General features: G+C 46.3%; 1 protein-coding gene across 1 annotated transcript in view; it reads right to left on the bottom strand.

The window, feature by feature from the left end:
- The window catches only part of LOC144669923 (potassium/sodium hyperpolarization-activated cyclic nucleotide-gated channel 4-like), a 317,118-nt gene that overhangs the window by 235,504 nt on the left and 55,242 nt on the right, over positions 1-26,372 (bottom strand). The window contains exon 2 of the mRNA XM_078532206.1: positions 22,133-22,556. Coding sequence (XP_078388332.1) covers positions 22,133-22,556 — 424 coding nt within the window. The remainder of the gene's footprint in view (positions 1-22,132; positions 22,557-26,372) is intronic.

The following is a 26,372-nucleotide window of genomic DNA, read 5'->3' as shown; positions in this document are numbered from 1 at the left end:
ATGCTTGACAGGGCTGGAAACTAAAAAAGAAACACAGATGTTGCATTTAGAAATCTGTGTGAATTATATATAACTAGGGATTTATAAAAGATACAGTACATGTTCAATGATGTTGCAATTTAAACCAGGGTACTTGATCTTGTATTGTCCTAGGATGAGTCTACTTTGCTCTGGTTTTGAGCTTGTAAATGGTAATTGTATCAAAGATTTGCTGCAAGGACTAATTCACATGCTGCTCTTCGCAGTAATATTAACATGGAGCTTATGCAAATCTTCCTACTCAGGTTCGAACATGGAGCTTACACAAATTTTTCTACTCAGGCTCTTGCACCAGGTCATCAAAAATTAAATTGCAAACAAAAAGAAATGTCACGCCTTTGTTTTCTGTCCTGAAGGCGCCAGTTTGCACTTGGTTCCATGGGCAATGTCTGTCCTCTTGTACCTCACCTGGCTTAGGAAGGATGTGAAGATTTTAGACCAAGTGCAGAGAAGATTTTATGAGGATGGTTCCAGGGATGAGGAACTTCAGCTGGAGGGATAGGATGGAGAAGCTGGGGCTGTACTCTTTGGAGAAGAGAAGAGTGAGAGGAGATTCGATAGAGGTGTTCAAAATAATGAGGGGTCTTGACAGAGTAGATAGGAAGTAGATAGCAGATAGGATGGCACGGTGGTATTGTCACTGGAGTAGTATTGCAGAAACCCAGTGTAATGCTCTGGAGACCTAGGTTCAAAATCCCACCACAGCAGATGGTGAAATTTGAACTCAACAAAAAGAGAATCTGGAATTAAAAGTCTGATAATGAGCATAAAACCATTATCAATTGTTGTAAAAACCCATCTGGTTCACTAGTGCCCTTTAGGGAAGGAAATCTGCTGTCCTTACCTGGTCTGGCCTACATGTGATTCCAGACCCACAGTAATGTGGTTGACCTTTTTTTAAAAATGCCCTCTGGACAATAAATGCTGGCCTAGCCAGTGACGCCCACATCCCATGAATGAATGAAAGGATCCAGAGGACACTGATTTAAGGTGATTGGCAAAAGAAACAAAAGTGACATGAGGAATTTTTTTTTCCACAGCTCAAGGTTAGGATCTGGAATGCACCGCCTGACAGTGTGGTGAAGGCAGATTCAATCGTGACTCTCAAGAGGGAATTGGATAATTATCTGAAGAGAAAAACAAATTGCAGTTTACAAAATTGTGAGAGGTATAGACAGAGTAGATGCGAGTAGGCTCTTTCCACTTAGATTAGGAGAAATAAACACGAGAGGACATGGCTTTAGGGTGAAAGGGGAAAGGTTTAGGGGGAACATTAGGGGGAACTTCTTCACTCAGAGAGTGGAGAGAGTGTGGAATGAGCTACCATCTGACGTGGTAAATGCGGGCTCACTCTTAAGTTTTAAGAATAAATTAGATAGATACATGGATGGGAGAGGTCTGGAGGGTTATGGACTAGGTGCAGGTCAATGGGACTAGCGGAATAATATTTCGGCACAGACTAGAAGGGCCGAATGGCCTGTTTTCTGTGCTGTAGTGCTCTATGGTTCTATGGTTCTAATTGCAGGGACAAGGAGGAAAGGTGGGGAAGTGGGGCTGGGTGAGTTGCTCTTGCAGAGAGCCAGGGCAGACATGAAAGGCAGAATGGCCTCCTTCTGTGCTGTAACCATTCTACAGCTCTATGGCTCCCTGGTGGTCGTGGATCATTTACGAATACGAAATTGAAAGGGCAATTTTAATGAGATTGGGCCCTCCGCGGAGAGTCTCTCCTGTCTGGAGCTCTGGATAGAAATTCGGGTAGTATCGCCCAGGATTTTCTGATTATAAATGTTTATTTAATCATGCATACCCAAATTTTCAATAGGGTGATCCTGGGGCATGGGTGGGGAAATCAAGCTCCTTCAATTAACCCTTGAATGTAATCAGCCTATTTCACCAAGGGACATCGCAAACATGAATAGCCTCACACTATGTCCCAAAGGTTACATCTTTCAGCAAGAGGCTATTGAACTTCATTGAAATGTATAATATCCTTAAAGGGCTTAACAGAATAGAGGCTAAGAGGTTATTTCCCGTGGCTGGAGAGTCTAAGACTAAGGGTCAAGTCTCAGGAGCCACCATTTAGGACGGGGATGAGGATAAATTCCTTTGCCCAGAAGTTTGAGAGTCTTTGCTATTCTCTATCTCAAATATACCATATTATTATTATTTTTTATTTACTCATTCAAGGGATGTGGGCATCGCTGGCTTGGCCAGCATTAGTTGCCCATCCCTAGTTGCCTTTGAGAAGGTGGTGGTGAGTTGCCTTCTTGAACCGCTGTAGTCCACATGGTGTAGGTACACCCACAGCGCTCTTGTTGAGTATATTCATGACTGAGGAATATTTGAAAACTAAAGGATTGAAAGGATATGGGGATAGGAAAGAAAACCAGAATTGAGGTAGAAGATCAGTCATGATAGTATTGAATGGAGGGGCTGTATGGCCTTCTCATGATCCTATTTTTTATGTTATGTGATTATAACAACTTGGAGGGGGATTCCCAGTTGATCTTTTTCCTCTTTATACCAAGAGCGCTGGAATCAATTGTAGAACAACTGCAGCCAGATAAGCTGAAATCAGAGAATCTATCAAAGCACAGGAGCTGAAGGTGGGGCAAACCAATGGGCTTTTTTCCAATATAACAGAAGCATAATTCTGCGGATGTTGGAAATCTGAAGTAAAAACAAAAAATGCTGGAAGAACTCAGCAGGCCTGACAGTATCTGCAGAGAGTGAAACAGAGTTTCGAGTCCATATGATTTCTTCAGAGCTTCACACTCTGAAGAAGAGTCATATTGACTTTTTCCAATGATCTTTCAGTTCTCCACTTCCCACGCTCTTAATTTTTGTCCACACAGACCCAATTGAATGTTTTCTCAATTTAATGTGAGTGCTTGAACCATGAATGTGTGTTCCTGAGGAGTGTAATGAAGTGTTTGGCTTTTGTTCCATCTGCCTGTTTTCAAATCCACCTACTTATCTTTGAGATGTCACAAGGCTCACGTTGGGTGACTTGTACCACTCTCAGTTGTAGCTTTGTAATGTCTGCAATCTGTGTCCAAAATTGTGACACATCCATTAAGTGTTTGCAAAGCACTCTCTTTAGTTACCTTAAACTCTCCAAATCTGCTATCTGCTGCCAAATCTTGCACATTATTTAAAAAGGAAATGCAATATTCATGTATTGGATGGATACTGCAGCCTAGATACTATAGCACTGGATTAACAAACTAGACATTGTGAGTTCAAATGTGAGATTTAAGTCACTAAGGGTGGACTCGCCCCAGACTTGCACTAAGTGCAGTACCAGGTGTGAGAAAGGACGTTTCACCCGCCAGCCACAATGGCAGCTTTTCACGCCATATCAGCCCAATCCCGCCTAATGCATTCTCGGGGAACACGCCATTTTGATGGCAGGTGGACTCTCATTCACCCGCCACACCATCACCTCAGTGCTTCATCACACTGGGCGTCATGTTTAAAGTGCAGATACACGAGCACCTCTCAGTGCTCCCAGCCCCTGGCTGCTGCACAGAAGACATGGCCCCAAAAGGTAAGAGGACTGCAGCTCCCAGGTTTAATGACACATCCCTTGAGCGCCTTTTGGATGCAGTGGGAGGCTCATCATGATCTCCTCCACCCCCGCTCTGGACGAAGATCAGCAAGTAAGGTTATCAATCCAGCAAGGGAGACAGTGGCAGCAATGGTCAGCGCCAATGCCCTGCAAAAGAGGACAGACACCCAGTGCCCCAACAGGGTATATGGTCTCGTCCATTCTGCCAGGGTAAGTCACTCTTCCCCATCACTCTCAACTCACACACTCACAAACCCATCACACGTCCACAGGAGTCTCACACCTCAAGGGACAACACCACTAACTCTCACCCACACCCTCACATCTCCATCAGGCTCATACCCTCTGGAGTTACATCCTCATCCCGTCCATGGCTCCGCTCACCACACAAACATTCCACTCAGTGCCATGTGTCCTGCTCACACTCTCTCCATCTGTTTCCATGCAGGAGAAGCTGGCTCACAGCAGCAGGGAGAGGTCCCAGACTGGGGGTGGAGTGACCCACATTAGGCCCCTCACTCACTTTGAGGAGTGTGCCATCACTCTGACTGGTGAGGATGTGGACCCTGCCTGCGGCAATGGTGAGGTTGGCAGCGAACACCCTCATGAGGATCCTGCACCACATCATCCCTCTCTCAACGCCACTGTGAGTGTCTCTCTCTCTCTCTCTCTCTCCTGCTTTTGACTCTGCTGCCAGGCACTAATTATCTCTACTATGATTCACAGGGAGCTCTGCCAAGCGACCGACACCCTCAGCCAGCCAGTCCCTCAGCTCCATCCAGGTCCTCACCTCCAGCCAAGAGGACACCTCCTCCATTGAAGAGCTGGAAATAAGCAGCTTGGAAGACCCGTCACAGCGCTTACCCACACCCTGCACCAGCGCAGAGACACACACTGTGGTGGGACTAGATCTAGAGCAGGCTCGGGTTCATAGTCTGGTAGTCACCACACGGACACCTATCCACAGCAGGAGGAGGCAGGTTTAGCTGAGCTCCCCGGCACTCAGAGGACCGCTGGCGATCAGGCTTCTGTGAGATCGGAGTCAGATGATGAGCTTCTGGATTCAGCCTTCCGACTCATCCTGGAGAGTCAGCAGAAGGTGGGGAAACATCACACAGAGCTGCTGGAAGCCCTCAGCAGAGTGGAACACAAGTTGGAGAAGTGCATCGACCTGCTCTCTGATGAAGTGGTGCCCACATGTGTGAGAATGGAGGTCTCCATGGGGAGGAGGGTGGACGCCATGGAGACCCTGGTCCAGCAGAATGCGGAGATGCGTGCAGACCTGCCCTCCATCGCGGGAGCCATGGGTGAGTTCCTGCAGTGGAAACGCAAGAGGGAAACGGAGACCTCGATATCCCCTCAGGTGCTCCTTCCCCTCAAGGAGTCAGGCCAGGGCCCTCGGGCACCCAAAGGGAGGAAGAGCGGCAGCTGAACACCACTGGGTCACCCACTCAGGAATCTCAGAGGCTGTACCCTCCCATCGAGTCCCCTTTGCCTGTGACCCCCTCGACCTCGTCCTCTGTCACCAGAGAGGGAGTGGATTGCCTACGGGTGATTCTGGAGGGAGAAGTGTGTGTGTGAGGGGGGCAGGGCCTTTCGGAGCCTTGTACAAGAATCTCCCACACGCGGATTCTTCACACTCATCTCCCTGTCCCCAGCGTTTCCAATGCTGCCGTCTGGGGATCACTTTCAGGTGTCCATCTGAGCCGATCTGCATCTCCGCCCACCCTCTGACCTCACTCCCATGCAGCACCTGTTCTCACCCACCACGACTCTCGTTTCACTTTCGATTTAGCAAGCATGGTGCATCTAACATTTTTCTTCAGGCCCCCTGTCCTTTGCCCTCCCCCACTCACCCATTTCCTTTCCCCCATCACTGTCGATGCCCCTGGTGTCCCACTGTCACCTACCAGCCACAACCCTTTGCTTTCGGGGTTGTCCAGGTGAACGTTCATGTTCCCTTCCTTCCCAAGAATCCCAGCCCCATCCACGGTAACCTCCCCGACCTCTTCCTTCCGGCCCCCAGGGTCTGTGTCTGCCTCCCAGTCCCCAGCAACCACCCTCGCCATCCCTTTGATCGATACCATCGCACCCTCAACCTCCCACCCTACCGCCTCACTCTGCCCTCAATCATTATCACCGTTCCCTCCTACAACCCCCACCTTCAGTTAGCTCCTCAGGAGGTAGTCACGGGCTCAACAGAGCCCTCCCTTGCACGTTGACCTGTACATCCCCCCCACCCCGTACTCCTTCCCCTTTTGAAACACCTTCCCCCTTACCCCCCCGAACTCTCAACCCCACCCAGAACTCCTTACCCTCCTCCCCCCACCAGGACTCCCCCCTGTCTTAGCCTTTCCCCCTTTCCACCTTCCTGACTCCTTCCTCCACCCTTATTCTTCCTCCAGCTTACTTCTTCCTCCATCTTTACTCCTTCCCCTCTCTGGACTCCTTCCTCCCCCCCAGACTCCTTCCTCCCCCTGGACTCCATCCCCTCTCTGGACTCCTTTCTCCTCCAAACTCCCTCCTTAACACCTTCCTCCCCACCTTATAACTACCTCACCAGTTGCCATCTTATCCCCTGTTACCTTCCCCCCCTCCCAACCTCACCCCCATCCTGACACCTGTTCCGCTCCCAATCGATCCTAGACCTTCCTCTCCCCCTCCCTCCACCCCCAGTACATCTTCCTCTCCACCCCCCTCGACCATCATCCGTTGTGAGCAGACCCTCAACGGTGATTTTCCACCTTCTGTGAGCTGCTTCCTGGCGGAGCCATGTCCATGAGAATCCACCCAACATGCCGTGGCCATGCTTCCTTGTCAGGCTGCAGCATCTTCTGATCTTCGTATGTCCACAATGTGAGCAAGGCCCTGACGGTAAGTCCTGACTTCTGCACATCACACTTGTCAAGATGTGTCCTGCCTCAGTGTGTTTTCCCACCGATGTGAGTGGATCATCCAGTTGGCCTTATAAGGATGTGCCGATGTATTACAGTGAATTTCCCAATGTCGGACAGTGGGAAATGCAGCCGGCCATTGATGAGCAGAGCAGACTATTACAAACTGCTTTCACGACCTTGTGAAACCAATTTTTGGCCTTCTCGTCATATTGTCTGCTCACGCCGCCAAACATACCCGACGCCAGCGGGCACGGAAAATTCTGCCCTAAATCTGGTAATGTGTGGGCTGACACCAGGAAAAGAAGATAGACCATGAAAGGTAATTGTCATAAAAACCCGCCAGTGCATGAAGTAACTGCAGGAAAGCAAACCGATCAACCCCACCCTATCTGGCCTCTATGGGCAGGATTTTCCGCTCGGTGTGCGGGCATGTGCCCAACACGCCCGGGCATGAAATAACAGGCGATGATGTCGGGCGAGTGTCCCCATGTCATTGTGCACTCGCGCGATATTTTGGTTGTGGGTGCAGGTGATAGTGGGCAGTGCGTCACCGACAGTTAAGAGACTTATTAAAGCCATTAATCAATTAATTAATCTGTACTTTTCACTGCCCACCCAACGTTACAGTTGGTGGGTGGGTGAATCGGTCAGGTGGCCTTTGGATTTTTGAGGAAACCTCATCCACGGGCGGGATGAAGTTTCTGTCATTGAATTTTTAAAAAATGTTTGGGCAGAATTTTTCAAATCGACATGTTAAGGTGAGTGAGCCTTTTTTCTGTAATTTTAAAAACTTTATCCATTGGTTTGAAACACTTCAGCTTCCCTCTCTGTTTCCAGGGAGCGTTTATTGTGTGATTCCCCATGCCTGTGCTGACTTCAGCACTCATCCTCCTCCCGCCCCTACTCCAGGGGCGTTGATCTTTTCAGCGCACCTTTCACATTGTCTGGCCGATAATTGACCAGCCAGCATGAAACCGCAGTCCGGGCCGATCGTGGGCCATTTTCCTGGCCGTTCCCAGGCCCAGCCCTCGCCCGTCCGACAACCCGAAAATCCCACCTCATGTGGTTCCAATCCCACACACACAAGGCCTTAGGGAAACAGGATTATTACACCTGTAATTCACACATTTACTGGGATTATACAACATTCTCAATCACCCGAAAAATAATATTCACATTAATGTGGGCCTCTACAAGGTGCAGTTTAATTTATAGTCAACTTGACCCACTCCTGTCTCCCTTATATCTCCCCTTCCAAAAGATATTCGCCCTTTATTTTCTTCATTCAGCCTCATTTAAAGCAAAGAGTTATCATTATTGATCGGGCAGAATTATTGCTCTGGGGGTCACAGCCACAGCGTAGGGTGGATTTCCAAGTCCCAATCCTGCGTCGCATCGGTGCTAGAGGCCTGAGGTGATTTCTGCAGCAATGGCCAATTAGTAGGCAGGGAGTCCGTTTGCTACCTGAATAAGGAGGGTGGGAGGCCCTCCAGCAATGATATATCAGCAGCCCTAGTGCCTGAGTTGGGAGCTACCAACGTGGGTAAGAGAGAGAGAGGATGCATCATGATGATGACATCCTTTGAAGAGATATCTAAAGATTTTCACATTAGAAAGTCATGGCTGCCAAGTCATCATCATGGAAGGGGCTAATCCTTCCATTGCACAGCAAACAGCCATAGCTATGGCCTGACAGCCATGTGGTGTGCAGGGGTGGGGGTGGGGATGGGGGATGGCTAAGGTGGGCAGTGGTCTTTAGCTGGGTGGAACGCTATCCCCCACCTGGTCTGCTGTCAGGAAGCTGCCTACATCCCTGGCCGTGTTTCAGCTTCAGTGGGGGGCCCAGAATTTCCAGTTGGCTTCTGTTGCCAGCAATTTAGTTAGCTTAATAGGCTACCCACTGCTCACAGGCAGGTAGCTGTCACCCCCGCACCCTCCAACCCACCCTAACCCCACTCCTCCTGTAAAGAAAATAGCCCAGAAAGCCAGCACACTAGAATTAGATGCCAACCTTTGGACGTTCCCACCTCCTGTTCCACCTCCACCAGGGATCGAAAATTCTGCCCATCAGTGCAGTGCAGAGGGAGTGTTGCACTGTTGGTGCTGTCCTTCACATGAGAGGTTAAACCAAGGCCCTGTTCTGTCTCTTCAGATAGGATCCCGTAGCACTATTTCAAAGAATAGCAGAGGAGTCATCCTTGGTGTCTTGACCAATATTTACCCTCAATTAACATCATAAATATAGTTGGCCTGGCCATTATCACATTGCCATGTGTGGGATCTTGCCGTGTGCAAATTGGCTGCCACATTTCTTCATTACAACAGTGACTACAATTCAAAAAGTGATTCTTGGCATCCTGACATCATGAAAGACACAATATAAATACAAACAATTAGGGGAAGATAGTGTCATAATGCTAATGTCACTAGACTCATAATGTAGAGGCCCAGGCTATCGTGTTCAAACCCCACCATGGCAACTGGTGGAATTTGTATTCAATTAATAAATCTGGAATATAAAACTAATCTCAGTAATGGTGACTAAATTGATTGTCATAAAAAACCCATCTGGTTCACTCATGTATCTTAGAAAGGAAATCTGCTATTCTTATGTGGTCTGGCCTACATGTTACCCCAATTCCACAGGAACATGGTTGACTCTGAACTGCCCTCTAAAATACACTTCAAGGGCAGTTAGGGATGGGCAATAAATGCTGGCCTTGCCATGAAAGAATGAATAAATTCTTTCATGATTTCAAAATTTATTTACAAATGGAGCATTATTCAGTGGCATCATCTGTAATTTAACAGCATTGCTGATTAGATTTGTCTTTCCCACTGTCTACACCATAACAAAGCAAAAGCAGAAATTGCACAGTGAACAGAAGGAAGTTATTCGGCCCATCGTACCTGTGCCGGCTCTTTGATAGAGCTAGCCAATTAGCCTCACTCCCCTGTTTTCTCCTGCAGTTGTTTTCCTCTTCAAGTATTTATCCAATTCCCTTTTGAAAGTTACCATTGAGTCTGCTTGACCACCCTTTCAGGCAGCGCATTCCAGATCACATTGGCTTGCTATGTAAATATATGTCTCATCATCTCTCCTCTGATGCTTTTGCTAATTACCTTAAAACCGTGTCCTCTGGTTACTGATCGTCCTGCCAATGGAAACAATTTTGCCCGGTTCACTCTATCTAAACCCTTCATCATTTTGAGCATCTCAATTAAATCTCCCCTTAATCCTTTTCGCTCTAAGGAAACAAAGCCCCACTTCTCTGTTCGTAAAGGTGCAAAATCAAATGGAAAGTACGGCTATAAATATTTATCTCCACAAAACGGATATACAAACACAGCTGACTTTTATCTGACTTAAATGTTAGCAGCAATAATCATACAGAAAGCAACTCACTCAAAGGGGGCTTATTGTTACCAACAGAAGGTTAGCACAGTAATATCAGCACCTGGATATTTCTCTAAATATAGCATTTGGTGCTTTGTCAGAGTGCTATCTGAATGGAGCATTTCTAGCTGTTGTTCCAGAACATTGCACTACCTATTTCAGTAAAAGTGTCTTGCATGTTCGTTTTCCCCTGCGTTCCTTTACTACCTCCTTTTCTTTGGAAAAAGTTGACTAATGACCTGGTAGCACTCTGGTGCAGATCTTCTTTCTGGATCGTCACTCTTGAGATTATCCATGAGGGTTCTAACATTCCAAGCTGCAAAATTTAAAGTTTTCTTTCTTTGAACACAAAGTTAGTGTTCCCCACCCAAGGGGAAGTGGGACAGCCTGAAGGTGCCTTTGCCAGCCCCTTCCTGGTATGAGGTGGGCAGAGGCCATCCTGAAGAGGACTGCTCAGTCACAGATGCTGCTGCCCAAAGACACCTCTGTCCCAGCACAGGTATCCAACCACCTCCATGCATCAGTCACCTGTGTGTGGGCAAGTTCTTGACCAGGGACTCCTAGGTTCACAGCCCTGTCCTCATCGCCAATTCTCCATCCCCACAGTTCTTGGCAAATGGACCCTGGTAGCCTGCACGTGATTTTGTTTAATGTGGGAACTTTGGGATGCCATCAATGCCCACATAATTATGACGGGTTGGTAGTCAGATTTCAACCCACTGCAGCAAACTTCATGCCGGGGTACACAAAGTCTTCCTTCTCCTGTTCTCCCCATGTGGATCTTTATGACTGCAGCATGCCTGGCACCTCCACCTGACCTTGGGTGACCCGACCAGAAGACAGCGTTGCTCAAGGGGCCATCAGAGCAAACAAGCCTCTTCACCACGTCAAGGTGATGATCCATGGACTTGACGAGGAGATCTAACACCGAATCAGCTGCACCATCTCAGTCTGCTGTGAACTACAACAACGAGTGCTTGACAACAAAAGTCAACAAAAATTCTAATGGGAAAAGTTGTTGTTAGCACCACAGTCCTGTACTGCAGTGAGACCAGGACTGTGTATCAGCAACACAAAAGGCCACTAGAGAAAGTCCATCAGCAATGTCACCACGGTCAGGAAAATATAATCATTTTCAATGTTATTTGGAATTTATTGTAAAGTAGAATAATAGTGAGGTCTGTGTCTGTGTGTGTATGTGTGTGTCTGTGTCTGTGTGTGTGTCTGTGTCTGTGTGTGTGTGTATGTGTCTGTGTGTGTGTGTGTGTGTGTGTGTTTGAGAGAGACTTGATTGAATTAAAGACAGCTAATCTGAAGGCTTTAATGTAAGAAGATAAGCTAAGTTTCAAATGCTAAATAGGTAAACATGTGTGAAATTTTAGAATCTGAGTTAAAAAGGAAACATTTGCATGTTTAAGAAACCAGAGTACCTTGAATTCAAAAGAGGGGGTGAAATGTTTCACCTAGCTAGGAGAAGTTAAAAAAAATGCTTATTAAATTGGTACTATGATAGATTTAATTATTAAAGAGGTAAAGTCCAAAGACATAGTGAAACAATGGGGATTTGCATTCAGAGGGGAAAATATGTATAAAGGAGAGAAGGCTGTGTGCAAGGGAAGGCATTCTCAGATCTAACAAGTGTGAAAAAGCCTCCAGCCTCTGTACCTCCAGTATCCAAACTGCTGTCTGCAAGAACTGAAGTTAAGAAAACACACTTTGAATTTACCTGTTCAGGTATTGTGTTACTTTGCCTGGATCTTTTAAAATTTATGTGTTTTTACTGTTCCCTTAATGGGGGTGTAACTGAGAGTTAGATTAATTAGGGGAGCTAAGAGTTATCATAATAGTAATTTGTAGACCTATGTATGTGCTTAAAATTAGTTCTTTTATTAATAAATGTTTAATTTAATTTTGTAAAAACCCTCTAACTTATTATTACTGAATTCAAGGCACGCATCTCGAAATAAATATACAAACTGCAAACAGTTGTGGCAGTTGTTTCAAATTTTCCTTTGGGATTTGAGTAGCTCAGCATTTACCATCGGCTGTGCCACATCCTCCAGGTACAATGGGAGAAACATTGAACAAACGCTAATGTCCTCGCAGCCAGCATTCAGGCAGAACTCCTGCAAAGTCAACTTCAATAGACTGGACACTGTGTCCAGATGACCGAAGACTGTCTCCCCTGCCAAGTCCTGTTTTCTCAACTTTCAAATTGCCAATACTTTGGGGGAGGCAAAGAAAATGCTTCAAAAGCACTCTGAAGCTCTCCTTGAAGCCCAGAGGCATAACTTAATGACTGGGAGGAGCCTGCTACCAATCATTCAAAATAGTGACAACTTATCCATCACGCTTTGGGTCATAAATCTTACTGACCAGGCAAAGAAGGAAAGAAAAGGAAGCAAACATTGTACTCGAGATCCCACAACCACACGGGATGCCGTGCCCCATGGGCCCAAAGATCTGGAGGTTAAGAATCGGCCTGTTCAGCCACATGAGGACCCATGGCAGAAACTCACAACCCAGAGTAGACACCAACCTCAAGTCGAAGGACGACTATGAGCCCTCTGATGATCTAAGCGGCCATGCTTTCATGTATGACAGCTGGGTTTTAACTCAACTGACCTGTTGGGAGCAGGGCAGGGTGGGTAGTGAGTAGGGAACCCGAAATTGCGGGGCTGTTAACTTTGCAGTGTGGGTGTGATGCCACTGTCAGGTTCCCCAGCCCAAAGGCCAACCTGATTGACAGGCTAGACTTTCAGGGGATGGCAAGTAGGCCAGAGGGTCTTCAGGACCAGGTAGGCCAGTACGCTGGGAAGGGGAAGGGGAAAGGGGGAGAGCGAATCCCACGTGCCGAGGGAAGGAGGTTTGATTTAATTATGGTGGGGCTCACCCCAGGAAAGGTGGGGGAAAAAGGGATGTTTGTGTCCAATCCTGGGTCGGCATAGAGTGGGGATGGTCAAAGGCCTTGGGTCGGAGGTCAAAGGGCTTGGTGGAGGTAGACCTGAGTGGAATTAGTGACCTAGGGGACATTGAAGGCCTGGGAGGATGATTGGATGCCTGGGAGGCAGGTTCAGGCATCTAGGGTACAGGGGCTCCAACTGGAGGCCTCAGATAGGGGAGATCGGAGGATTCAGTGGTGGGGGGTGTATGTTGAAGGCCTCATGGTGGAGTTCAGGGGGACCCCTGAAGGGGAGCACATGGGAAGGGTCATCTGGCGGGTGTTGTTGAGGATGGATCCAACAGATAAGTGGAAAGGCACCTACCTCCTGGATGCAAAGCTCCTCACATGGAATTCCCAAGAATTGGGAAATCTAACCATCCGAAGTTAGATTCAAAACGAGGCATTAAAAAAAATTAGGCTTGTAGCCTCATTATAATGTTTAAATGCTCAACCAGTCTCCTGGGAGCAGGTTAGCCATCCACCTATCCCCTTGTCCCACCTTTATTCAAACAGGCATGTTGCAGAATGAATGGTGCCTGTATTCAGATTTCTAAGACTTCACTCCCACCTTGACCAATCCTCCCTCCTTCCACCCCCCCATCACCACCATTAAACCCAAACACACTCATTTTTTATGCAGTTAAATTTCTCCAAGTCTAAAATCAGGGTTCCGGGCTGTGAAGGACACAGTTCAAAGAGACAGGAGGATATATTTCTTTTCACTGAGGCCATTGACAGGTAAGATGTGTTACCAGGATGTGTGGTTGAGCACAGCCTTGTATTCGACTCATTTAACCAGCAGCTAGATGCTGCAGGGGATGATAGTGCAACTGCTACTCCGGTAGGAGAAAGGAAAATAGACCAAAGAGCCTTCTTTATCAGAGCCTATCTTGCAAATGTAGAAAGTCTATGAAAGCAGGGAAAGTATCAAATCAGGTACAAACATTGTCACTTCCAATATACACCCCTTCTTGCATGTGCACACTGCACTGGGTTATTCTATAGGAAGAATTGCGCCTACATAAATAAATGTAGGAGTAGGCCATTCGGCCCCTCTAGCCTGCTCTGCCAGTCAATAAAATCATGGCTGATCAGATGTAGCCTTAACTCCACTTTCCTGCCTCTCCCCCATAACCCTTGACTGCCTTGTCAATTAAGAATCTAACTCAGCCTTGAATATATCCAACAACCAACCTCCACTGCTCTCTGGGAAAGAGAATTCCAAATACTATCGACCCTGTGCGAGAGGAAATTCCTCCTCATCTCTTTCTTAAATGGGAGGCCCCTTATTTTGAAACTGTGCTCCCTAATTCCAGCTCCCCCATGAGGGGGAACACCCTCTCAGCATCTACCCTGTCAACCTCCCTCAGGATTTTATATGTTTTAATAAGATCAGCTCTCATTCTTCTAAACTCCAAAGACTATTGGCCCAACCTGCTCAGTCTTTCCTCATAAGGCAACATCTTCACCTCAGAACTCAACCTAGTGAATCTTCCCTGAACAGCTTCCAATGCAAGTATATCCCTCCTTAAGTAAGGTGACCAGAACAGTAGACAGCTCTCAAGGGGAAGGATTTTACAGCCCTGCCAGAGCAGGTCTCTCCCCAGTGGATGTGGTAAACCATTTAAACCTCGTAATATCCCACCAGGCGGGAGGGGCTGTCAAATCCTGGCCCAGGTGTGGTCTCACCAATGGACAGCTGTAGCAAGAGTTTTCTTTGCACCTCCGCAACTCAGTGATATTGAGACCAATTGTAGCAGCAAAGGCAACACAGATTGGGGACCTAATCTGAGATCTTTCTGTGCCATGTGGTTGAACTCCAGCTGAGGGAAGACTGAATTTACTGACGGAGTCACTGAGGGGCATAGGACAGTGTTCCATTGTTCATCAGAGATCATTTTAGATCATTGGGGTAAGTGAACACATATTCTCCATGGCGAGGCAAGACACTGAAAGGTCAAACTTCTCAATCCACCTCAGGTTCACTACAAAGTGATGCAATGTAATTATTTAGGCATTTGTTTTCAGTTGTCTTAAAGTGGTTAATGGTTCCAGGCGAGTGGCGCTATTGTGAAAATTTCAAATTCTTGAAACACAGAGGTCAAATGCGGATTATATATCGTATTTCTGGCTCACATACATTTCTCTGTATGTATCATCTATTTACAGTATTATTTTCATTCCATAGTTTAGAATTCAGTGCTTCAAACACTTTGATGTGACATATATTTCAAAGGGCTGTGATTATTTTTCATTCGAGTATTTGCATGTGTTTCATCTCCTGCTGCTAATGGGGAAGGCCACTGAATGTATGTTTCAAAAAAGAAACACTGAAAGCTGTTGCACTGAAATTTCGTTGCTTGTTCCACATCTCAGGCTGACCTGATTTTCTCCTGGAGTGAAGCCAACCAGACAGAAAATGTGCCATAACATTGTTCTGGATTCCAAATGATTACAATGGAAACTAGGAACAGGAGCTTTGGTCCCTCGAGCCTGCTCTGTCATTTGATAAGATCATGGCCAATCTGACTGTGGCTTCAACTCCACTTTCCTGTCTATCCCTCATACCCTTTGATTCCCTCGGCAATCAAGAATCTAACACAACCTAAAGAGCATCCAACGTCTCTGCTCTCACTGCTCTCTGGGGAAGAGAATTCAACAGACAATCCAGAGAGAAAAAAAAAATTTGCTCATCTCTGTCTTAATATGGAGACTCCTTATTTTTAGACAGTGCCCCCTAGTTCTAGTCTCTCCCACAAGGGGAAAGATCGTCTCAGCACCCACCCTGTCAGGTCCCCTCAGGATCTTATGGCCTTATGGTCACTGGGCCTTAAGAGGAGGGTGCCCCCAGTCAGAAGGGACTTGCGTGGAGGTGCCCTCCCCACCCACTTCCCACCCCACATCTAACTGATTCTTTCCAGCCTTCCTGAACGGAGGTTCAATGTTCCCAACAGCTGGGCGGGAAATGGCCCTTAAGTGGCCATTAATTGGGGCAAGGGCGAGCTTCCCATCCAAGGCCCTACCGCCCCAGCGTAAAATTGCTGTGCGGCCAGGACAGGCGGGAGCCCTGAGGGAATCCCGTTCCTGCAATTTTACATTCCCCACGCACTCCCCCAACCCACCCCCGCTGCCCCTCACCGCCACCTAAAAAACCTACTGGCAGGAGAGCGTAAAAATTCAGGCCTATGGGCGGGATTTTCCACCCCCGGACCGCCAAGGCTGCCAAATTTCCTGCAGCGGGTCCCATCATGACGGCGCTGGAAAATCCCGGCCTATAGCTTTCAGAAAACATCACCTCTCATTCTTCTAAACTCTAACAAGCCCAACCTGTCCAACCTTTCCTCATTAGATAACTCTTTCATCTCAGGAATTAGTCAAGTGAAGCTTCTCTGAAATGCTTCGATTGCAGTTATATCCTTTCTTAAGTAAATCAAGGCAAGTTCTTACTTGTAGCATTCTGATTAATATTGATTTCAGTATCAGAGCATAAGAGCTTACAGGGTCAACAAAAATCCATTCCTTTTTGAATAATTCTCAGTCCCCTTCACATGTTATCTTTCAATTCCTTCCTTCTGCTAAATTACAGTGAATGATTTATTGAACTAATTTCTATGGACAACATCAGTTAATAGCTTTCACTTAATCAGAGGCTTGTTAACCCAGCAGTTCAAAATCTTCTGCCCCACTTGCAGTCTGAACCCTAATTTTGTAATTTTTATTGTTGACCAATGAGCCTAAATGTTTTGCCATGGAGACAGGAAATAGGAGCCGGGTCAGAAATCCGCCTCCAGGGAGAAACCGATTATCGTTAATATTTTCATGCACACGAGCCCTTAAGTGATATGGGGACAGGTTCCCTATCCAATTACCGGTGGCAGACAGGCTCTTGAAGCTGGAGGGCCAATCAGAGGTCTTCCAGTTTCATAGAAGCACTCAGAATTCACCAAGGCTTCTTCAACAGCACTTTCCAAACCCATGACCGCTACCATCTAGAAGGACAAGGGCAGCAGCTAGATGGGAACACCACCACCTGGAAGTTCCCCTCCAAGTCACTCACCATTCTGACTTGGAAATATATCACCGTTCCTTCAGTGTCACTGGGTCAAAATCCTGGAACTCCTTTCCTAACAGCACTGTGGGTGTATCTACACCACACGGACTGCAGCGGTTCAAGAAGGCAGCTCACCACCACCTTCTCAACGGCAATTAGGGATGGGCAATAAATGCTGGCCCAGCCAGCGAAGACCACATCTCGTGAATGAATAAAAAAAAAAACTGGGAGGGCATCTGAAGAAGAAGGTGCCCTCTCAGCCACTTATTAAAAACTGAGAAAAGGAAAGAGAAGAAGCCACCAGTTGGGGTATGAGGTTTAGGGGGGGGGTCCCTCTACAGGCTGATCTTTGGCCACCCAAACAGGCAGAGAAAGCCTTTCGGCCTGCCTGGGGCTCTGACACCCTGGCACTTTGGGAAACTGGAGGCCAACTGGAAAATCCCAGTCAGCTTCCCAAGCTTATTTTTAACAAGACTCTTAATGAGCCTAATTGCCTGCCTGTCTTGCAAGGGTGGGCAGCCTTGCCAAGCCCTGAATCCACCTCTCACAAAATGGCCAGTGCCACTATTTCCGGCTCCACCCCAGCTCCACCCCGCCACCCCAGCTCCACCCCCCCACCCCCACCCCAGCTTCAACCCCCCCCACCACCCCCCCAGCTCCATCCCCCCACCCCAGCTCCACCCCCCCACCCCGGCCCCACCCCACCACCCCCACCCCAGCTTCACCCACCCCCCAGCTCCACCCCAGCTCCACCCCCCCACCAAACCCCCACCTCAACTCCACCCCCACCCCACCACCACCCCCCCCAGCTCCACCCCCCCACCCCAGCTCCACCCCCCCACCCCCACCCCAGCTTCAACCCCCCCACCACCCCCCCCCAGCTCCACCCCCCCACCCCAGCTCCACCCCACCACCCCCACCCCAGCTTCACCCCCCCCACCCCCCAGCTCCACCCCCCCACCAAACCCCCCACCTCAACTCCACCCCCACCCCCCCACCACCCCCGCACCCCAGCTCCACCCCCCAGCTCCACCCCCCCACCAAACCTCCACCCCAGCTCCAACCCCCACCCCAGCTCCACCCCTGCCTTCATGGGCACCCCGAAAATTCATCCCTTGCTATTTAAAAGTATCCCCATATTGTATAATTTCCGACATCAAATCCTTCAGAGCCTTAAAACTTCAATTAGATAATCTCAGAATTTCTTTCCTTAAAAAACAATCACAAATTTGCTGAGGCAGTGCATATCCTCCAAAAGTTTTGATGCTATTGTATTTTGTTATAAATAGGGAGATGTGCCAAAGGTAACGGCAGTGTTCAATTGTTCTATGTTTGATTATGTAAGTCTGGTAACTGATCTATGCTGACTGTGCTTGATTGGTTAAGCCTGGGTGTTGGCTCAGAGCAAGGACAGGAGCTACCAGAAGCTAAGCTGCATGCATGAATGAAGGTATTTTGTGATTGCAGAGATATTTTAAAGCACTGTAAATTAAACCTTGTGCACATTTAGAAATTAGTGTCATCTCTACATTACTCTGAGGAAAATCAATATATAAAATACACAATAGTAAGGGTAACTGACTTTCCCCCATTTTAAGCATTTATAAAAAGCCATAGTTGGACCATATGTTCTTCCATTGTTATCCTGTTAAAAACACGCTTGACAAAATAAACAGAACTTTTAAAATAAATCTGATGCAAACAATATGGATCATTGAAGATGATAAGACCAAGTGAGAAACCTTTAGCCAGACCGCCACAGGTAATTCTCTGCATTATTTGAACTCAAGTTCTGATCTGATTAAATAGTCTCAAACACTTATAAATTCAGGAGACTAAAGAAAAACTTTCCATGCTGGTTTATATAGAGAAAAGAGAACACCATCTTCTGGGACTATTTAAATGTTCTCCTGCCTGGTCTCCTATCTTCCACCCTCTATAACCTTGAGCTCATCCAAAACTCTGCTGCCTGTATCCTAACTGGCACCAAAAATCGTGTTCAATATCTCATCTGTGCTCCCTGACCTACATTGGCTTCAGGTCCAGCAATGCCTTGATTTTAAAGTTCTCATCCTTGTTTTCAAATACCTCCATGGTCTCGTTCGTCTTCTTTCTCTGTAATCTCCTGTAATCTTAGAACCCTTCGAGATCTCTGCGCTGCTCCAATTCTTGGATTTTGCACATCCCTGATTATCTTCGCTTCATCACTGGGTGGTCGTGCCTTCAGCTGCCTGCACTCTAAGCTGTGGAATTCCCTCCCTGAACCTTGCCAGTTGGCCTTGTTTCCCAGCATGCCAGGGTGCCAGGCAGGCCTACAGGCTCTTCCTGCCTGTTTGGATGGGACTGCAGCCAAAGAACACCCTGTAGAGGGAATCCCCCATCCACCCATCTACCTCCCTGCCTCGCTACCTCTCTCTCCTCTTTTAACACCTGCCTCAAACCTACCTTTTTAACCGAGGTATTGGTTACCTGGCCTAATCCTTCCTTATTATGCTCACTATCAAATTTTGTTTGAGAATACTCCTGTGAATCACCTCGGGTCACTTTAATACGTGAAAGGCGCTATATAATTGCAAGTTTTTGTTGTGTGCACTGGGTGGGACATGTAGTTTGTCTGCCTGACCTCAGGTTCCCAAAACAACTGCTCTGCTTGGAACTCAGTCGCGGCCGGAGACTCCCACAGAGGATATATCCTCAAAGCATCCCTGAAGGGGTCAAACATGCCTGCTGACTGATGGGAAACCCTGGATTCTGACTGACCAAAATGGAGAACGCTCATCCAGGAAAGCACCAAACTATTTGAGTGTGTAGGCCTGGGTCTCTGATGAGGTCTCCAGGGCTGCAGCCCTATAACCCCAACCCTGTGCACAGCGCGCATTTCTTTTGGGGTCAATGCTAGGCAGATTTGAATTGATATAGCACCTTTCACGACCTCCAAATGTCCCAAAGTGCATCATAGCCGATGAAGTACTTTTGACATGTAGTCACAGTTACAATGGAGGAAGTGTGGCAGTTAGTTTCCACACAGTAAGATCCCACAAACAACAAGATAATGATCAGATAGTCTGTTTTATTGCTGTTGGTTGCAAGATAAATACTGCCTGCTGACAGTGGGGAAAGTTACTCTGTTCTTCTTCCGATAGGGTCTTTTAGATCCATGTGCATGTCAGGAACATGCAGAGGAAAGTTCGAGGCACTGGAGGGAGCGCACCAACCTCCAAACAACCCATCTACCTGACCCTTGAATCACCACTGCCTGCCCGGTGTGTGGCAGAACCTGCAGATTGCACGTTGGACCTATCAGCCAGTTCCGAATCCATCAAACCGGAGTGGAAGCAAATCATCCTCAATCAAAGGGAAGAAAAAGAATGGTTCATTGCCATTTGCTTTGCAAAGCTATTTTGGCCCTTGCTGATCACCTTGGAATTATCCTTGTCTAGCCTTTCCCAGCATTAGGAGGGAGCAACTTTTGGGATGGGAAAGGGAACAATCTGGTAAAAAGTCCTAGTGGGTTTCCTACATCATAACAGCGTTTACATTTTAAAAGTACTCTTCTGTCTGCAAGGTGCTTTGGGATGTTCAGTGGCTGTGCAAGGCGCTATATAAATGTTAGTTTTTCTCCCTTTTCACACTGAGTGATTCATCATTCTACCTTTATCCTTAAATATCAGTGCACTAATTAATCTTGTATGCACAATTAAAACCAAATAAAGCTGTCTTATTGGATTAATGGCTTTGTTAACAGTACGCAAGCACATTAATGCTAAAAATAATACCATACTCAGAATTCCCTCTACAGCAAATACATTAATTTTATAGAAGTCCAATAAACAAGTGTATCTTTATCAGGAACATATTCCTTTCCTGTCACTGGCTTTGGGGCAGAGTTACAGTGAGTGGTCTTTTACTTGGCTCACTAACATTGCCCCAATTCAATGGGACAATGTTCCACCATCCAGAGAGGTGACTCAGAGGTGACCATTCTCACCTCTGGTTCAAACAGTCCAGGGACTCAGGTACAAATTCTAGGCAGACGTTCCAATGCATTAACTGGGGGAGTGCTGCATTGTCAGACATCCTGTCATTTTGGATAAGATATTAGACTGAGGGGCTGCCTGCATTGTAAACACGCACATGGATCTAAAAGACTCTATTTGAAGAAGTAACAAGTAGTTCTCCTCAGTATCTACAGGCAATATTTAACCAACAGCTAGAAAACAGATTATCCGATCAGTATCACATCGTTGTTTATGGGATCTCACTGTGCGAAAACTAGCTGCCACATTTCCTCCATTGCAACTGTGACTACACGTCAAAAGTACTTAGTCAGCTGTAATGCACTTTGGGACATTTGAGAGGTCGTGAAAGGTACTATATAAATACAAGTCTGCTTTCTTCAGGCAGCGCCCACCATTGACCCCGGAAGAAATGCTAGCAGTGCTGTAAGGTTGGAAATACAAGATGACAGCCTTGGAGGCCTTTACAGGGACCTAGGCCTGAACATGCAAATGGTTGGGGTTGGTATGGAGAAGAGGCCACTACATGACCATTTCCCTGAAAGGGGAGGAGGCACATCAGAACTTCCTACAGCCTATTGCCACCTTTCTCATGGTGGTCCGAAAGTAGCAATAACGGGATGGGTGTGAGGAAAATCCAGTACAAATGCCAACCTTGCCAATAATTTGCATGTGGGGAAGGGGCAAGGTTCAGGAATTCCCAAGTGGGAAGCTTCACAACCTGTATTTCCTGTCATTTTTTTGCCTTGATTGTAAAGGAGAATCCAGGTCCACATTTCATAGCATAGATAAGGGGAGGTGGTGGCCTAGTGGTGTTGTCACTGGACTGGTAATCCAGATCCCCAGGGTATTGCTCTGGGGACCTGGGTTTGAATCCAACAACAGACAGTGGAATCTGAATTCACTAAAAATCTGGAATTAAAAATCTGCTGCTGCAAAAACCCATCTGGTTCACCAAGATCCTTTACCTGGTCTACGTGTGACTCCAGACCCACAGTAATGCAATTAACTCTTAAAATGCCCTCTGAGCAAGGGCAATTAGGGATGGGCAATAAATGCTGGCCTAGCCAGCGATACCCACACCCCACGAAGGAATAAAATAAATAATGAATTCACCAATTCGGCACCAGAAACTTGCAATAGCTAAGGACAGGAAACGCCAGACTCCTCACAGGAACAAGGCTTCACTGGAGCTAGATAAAGAAGTGGAGACTTACCTCTTCCCATTGATGGATGTAACGAATTAGTCGGGATAACCGAAGCAACCGAAGAAGACTGAGGATTTTGGTGAATCTTACAATCCGCAGTGCCCTGGCAGTTTTATAAACTTCTGAGTCAATCCTCGTTTCAACGATTAGAAAAATATAGTCGACTGGAATGGAGGATATGAAGTCCACCACAAACCAGCTTTTTAAGTACTTCATCTTGATCCTCTGCGGGTCTAAAATAATCTCCGTGTTGTCTTCCACAACAATCCCCGTTCTGAAATTCAGCACTAGATCGATAAGAAAGAAGGTGTCGGACAGGACATTGAAGACTATCCAGGGGGTGGTGTTTTCGTCCTTGAAGAACGTGATTCCCACAGGAATGATGATCAGGTTTCCCACCATGAGGAGAAGCATCGTCAGGTCCCAGTAGAACCTGCAAGGAGAAATCCAGCCATTTCATTTTCAAACTTTACTGAGGTGAAACTGAAAACAATTAAAAGTCACATTGAATTATGCAGAAACAAGCCATTAAACCCAGTCAGTCCAGACCAGAATTTACGCTTCACACAAGCCTCCTCTCACCTCTCTTCCTCTAACCCTATCAGCATAACTGATATAATCCTGATAGTCAGTGGCTCAAGGATAGAACTGGTTCCTAATCTTTACATTTGTATGCTTTTATTAACAGAGATACAGATTGTAAATATACACCTCCAAACCCAACAACCACAGTTTGTCTTCTCCTTCATATAGGAGCACAAGGGAATCCCCAGTTAATCTCCACCACCTCAATTAATATACAATTAATAATACTCTTCTATTCCTTTATCCCTAATGTGTATATCTAATGATTGAAAATTTAATGAACTCAACCTGCCAACATATGATCTATGGACTTTAATACAATAGGCAGATTGCAGTTGGCTTTTCATTTTTATTCTGTAAATTAAGGAGACCTGCATTCTGCAATGCACTGTAATTATTTGTATATTGCAATTATATTCATAATTGTGCAATTATTTTATTATATATTTTATTTTTATTTGATTGTCTATAACTATGTTATGAATGATGGGGGGAGGGGTGATGTGGAGATGATGGTATGGTGGTAATATCACTGGACTAATGACCCGGAGGCCCAGGCTAATGCTCTGGGGACATGGGTTCAAATCTCACCACAGCAGCTGGTGGAATTTGAATTCAATTAGTAAATCTGGAATTGAAAGCTAGTTTCAGGAATAGTGACCATGAAACTATCATCGATTGTCGTAAAAACCACCTGGTTCACTAATGTCCTTTAGGGAAGGAAATCTGCTATCCTTACCTGGTCTGACTTACATGTGACTCCAGACCCACAGCAATGTGGTTGATTCTTACCTGCCCCCTGAAACGGCCCAGCAAGCCACTCAGTTCAAGGGCAATTAGGGATGGGCAACAAATGCTGTCCTTGCTAGTGATGCCCACATCCCATGAAAGAATTTTTTTTTAAAAATAGTTAATAGAAGATTCTTGGATCCAAATTCTCCACATCCATGCCAATCTTTAAAGTCCCTGTAGTAACTATGGTTTTATTTAGTGCGAAATGTACCTTTAAGAATAGTACTTGTTAGGCAAGATCACATGATCTATAGTGGCCAATAGGAGAGTAGCACGGGCTATCTCAGTAGTCATTGTAGGGATAGAGTTGAAGTTGAAAGCACATGTGTAGTTGCTGCTAAGTATATTGTAAATTAACTTAATGTTTCCGCCCAGGAAGTGTCTGCTGATCAACTCTATCATTAATAGCACAACTCAGCCACCCTACCACAGAATGGAAGTGGACACGGGAGCTTCCACTACAGTAATTGGGGGACATAGCTTCAGACATTTAAATAATGATGAACATCAATTAATGTTAGAAAAAACAGACACCAAGCTAAAAACATACACAGGTGAAGACATTCAAGTAAAAGGCATAAGCAGAGTAACTGTCCATTATGGAAGCCAATCGGCAAAGTTGCCCTTGATGGTGGTAGCAGGTGAAGGGCCAAGACTCCTGGGGTGAAATTGGTTAAAGGAGATTCAGTTAGAATGGGCTGAAATTTTCTAGTTGAGAGCAAGTGGGCTACCAGAGCTACTTAGAAACTACGCCACCATCTTTAAGGACAAACTGGGGAAAGTCCAAGGTCCGCAGGCCAAGATTCATGTGGATCTAGAAACAACCCCTCGCTTCATGAAGGCGAGGCTGGTGCCATATGCCCTGTGAGAAAAAGTCAACATTGAGCTGAACGGACCAGAGAAACTGGGCGTTATACAACCTGTTCAGTTCTCAGAATGGGCAGCACCCAAAATCCCCATCCTTAAACCCGACCAAAGCGTCCGAATTTGTGGCGACTACAAACTGACGGTTAATAAAGTAACTAAGCTAGACAGGCACCCCATTCCAAAAATCAAAGACCTGTATGTCAAGCTGGCAGGAGGGACAATACTTGACATGAGTCACGCTTATCAACAATTAGAGCTGGATAATGCCTCCTTAGAATTTGTCACAATTAATACCCACAAAGGGTTGTACCAATATACACGGTTACCCTTCTCTGTCTCCTCCGCTTGTGCCATCATTCAGAGAACAATGGAAAGCTTTACTGCAGGGACTACCCCAGGTTTTAATCTATTCAGACAATGTATTGGTGACAGGATTCACTGAAAAAGAGCATTTGACAAACTTAGAAAAAGTTTTAAAACGTTTCTTGCAAGCTGGAGTGTGCTTAAAAAATGAAAAGTGCACGTTCCAAGCGAGGGAGATAATCAATTTGGGTCACCGGGTAGATTCACAGGGCCTCCACCCAGCTGAGGAGAAAGTGAGAGCCAAAGAGAGGCACATGTTATTATGGGCTGTTCTTACCCAACTTGTCTACAGTGCTGGCCCCCCTGCATTCTCTAATCAAAAAGAACCAGCGTTGGTCTTGGGAGGTGCCCCAGAAAGAAGCTTTCATAAAGGTGAAACAATTGTTGCACTCGTCCAATCTATTAGTGCATTATGACCAGACAAAAGAATTGGTGCTGACATGTGACGTATCTCTCTATGGAGCTGGAGCAGTGCTCTCCCATTGGCTGGATGACAGCACAGAACGGCCAATAGGTTATGTATCAAGAGCACTCATCACAGCGGAACAGGGATACTCGCAGATAGAGGAAGAAGGCCTGTCCAGCATCTTCGGTGTCAAGAAATTTCACCATACACACAGTGAAAAGGAGACAGGGAAGCCAGAAAACTACACACGACTGGCATAGTCATGAGAGGAAATTTACTGTGGTAGAGCTGGCATACGTGAAAAACTTCAGGAAAGGACCAGAGTGGTTACCGGGTGAAATAAGTGCGGTGACTGGACCTCAATCTTACCATGTAGAGGTGGAAGGCCGGATCATCCATAAACATGTGGACCATTTAAGGAAAAGAGAGACAAATCACCAAGATATGGTTCCCCCAGTGATCATGATTGGGTCTGTGTTTCCTGTTGAGGATACTCAACCCAGGACTGACATGTCTGATGTTCCTGTAAGAGTTGAGGATACAGAACTGCAAATGCCCATCAAAACACCTGATGTTCAGGCAACTCCGGAAAAGGGGGTTCCTGACAAAGAATCTGAATTTGTGGAGCTGAAATGTTCCACACGGACCAGGAAACCACCTGAAAGACTGAACTTGTACATTCCTCACCCAGTGTAAATATTATGTGTCTTGAAAAATTTGTACTTGTAAATGTAATATGTATAGCCGAGTTAAAGGGGAGGAATGTAGTTATTATGGTTTTATTTAGTGTGAAATGTACCTTTAAGAATAATACTTGTTCGGTAAGATCACATGATCTGTAGTAACCAATAGGAGAGTAGCACAGGCTGTCTCAGCCGTCAGTGTAGAGATAGAGGCCAGAATTTTTCCATTGGCGATTTTGGGGGTGGGGCCCGCTTGTCGACGAGAAGATGACGTTGGGAGGAACCCCTGACGGATTCCACTGGCGGGATGAGGTTTCATGTCTGTTTAAAAAATCTTTAATAAAGTTTATGTGATATTTATTAACATGTCCCATCTCGTGTGACATTGTCACATGAGGGGGACATGTTAATTTTTTTATTTTGCTATTTTTGATGTTTTTTAAACTGTCACCAACCTCCCTGAGACAGCTCTTAGTTTCAGGGAGATGTCCACTCTTTCGTGCACTTTGACAGTTGGGGAATCCCTCCACCCCCCCCCCCCCCCCCCCCCGCC

The sequence above is a fragment of the Cetorhinus maximus genome, chromosome 30, assembly GCF_964194155.1.
Source record: "Cetorhinus maximus chromosome 30, sCetMax3.hap1.1, whole genome shotgun sequence".
Taxonomy (NCBI): domain Eukaryota; kingdom Metazoa; phylum Chordata; class Chondrichthyes; order Lamniformes; family Cetorhinidae; genus Cetorhinus; species Cetorhinus maximus.
The sequence above is the reverse complement of the archived record's forward strand: the minus strand, read 5'-3'. Positions and strand labels throughout refer to the sequence as shown.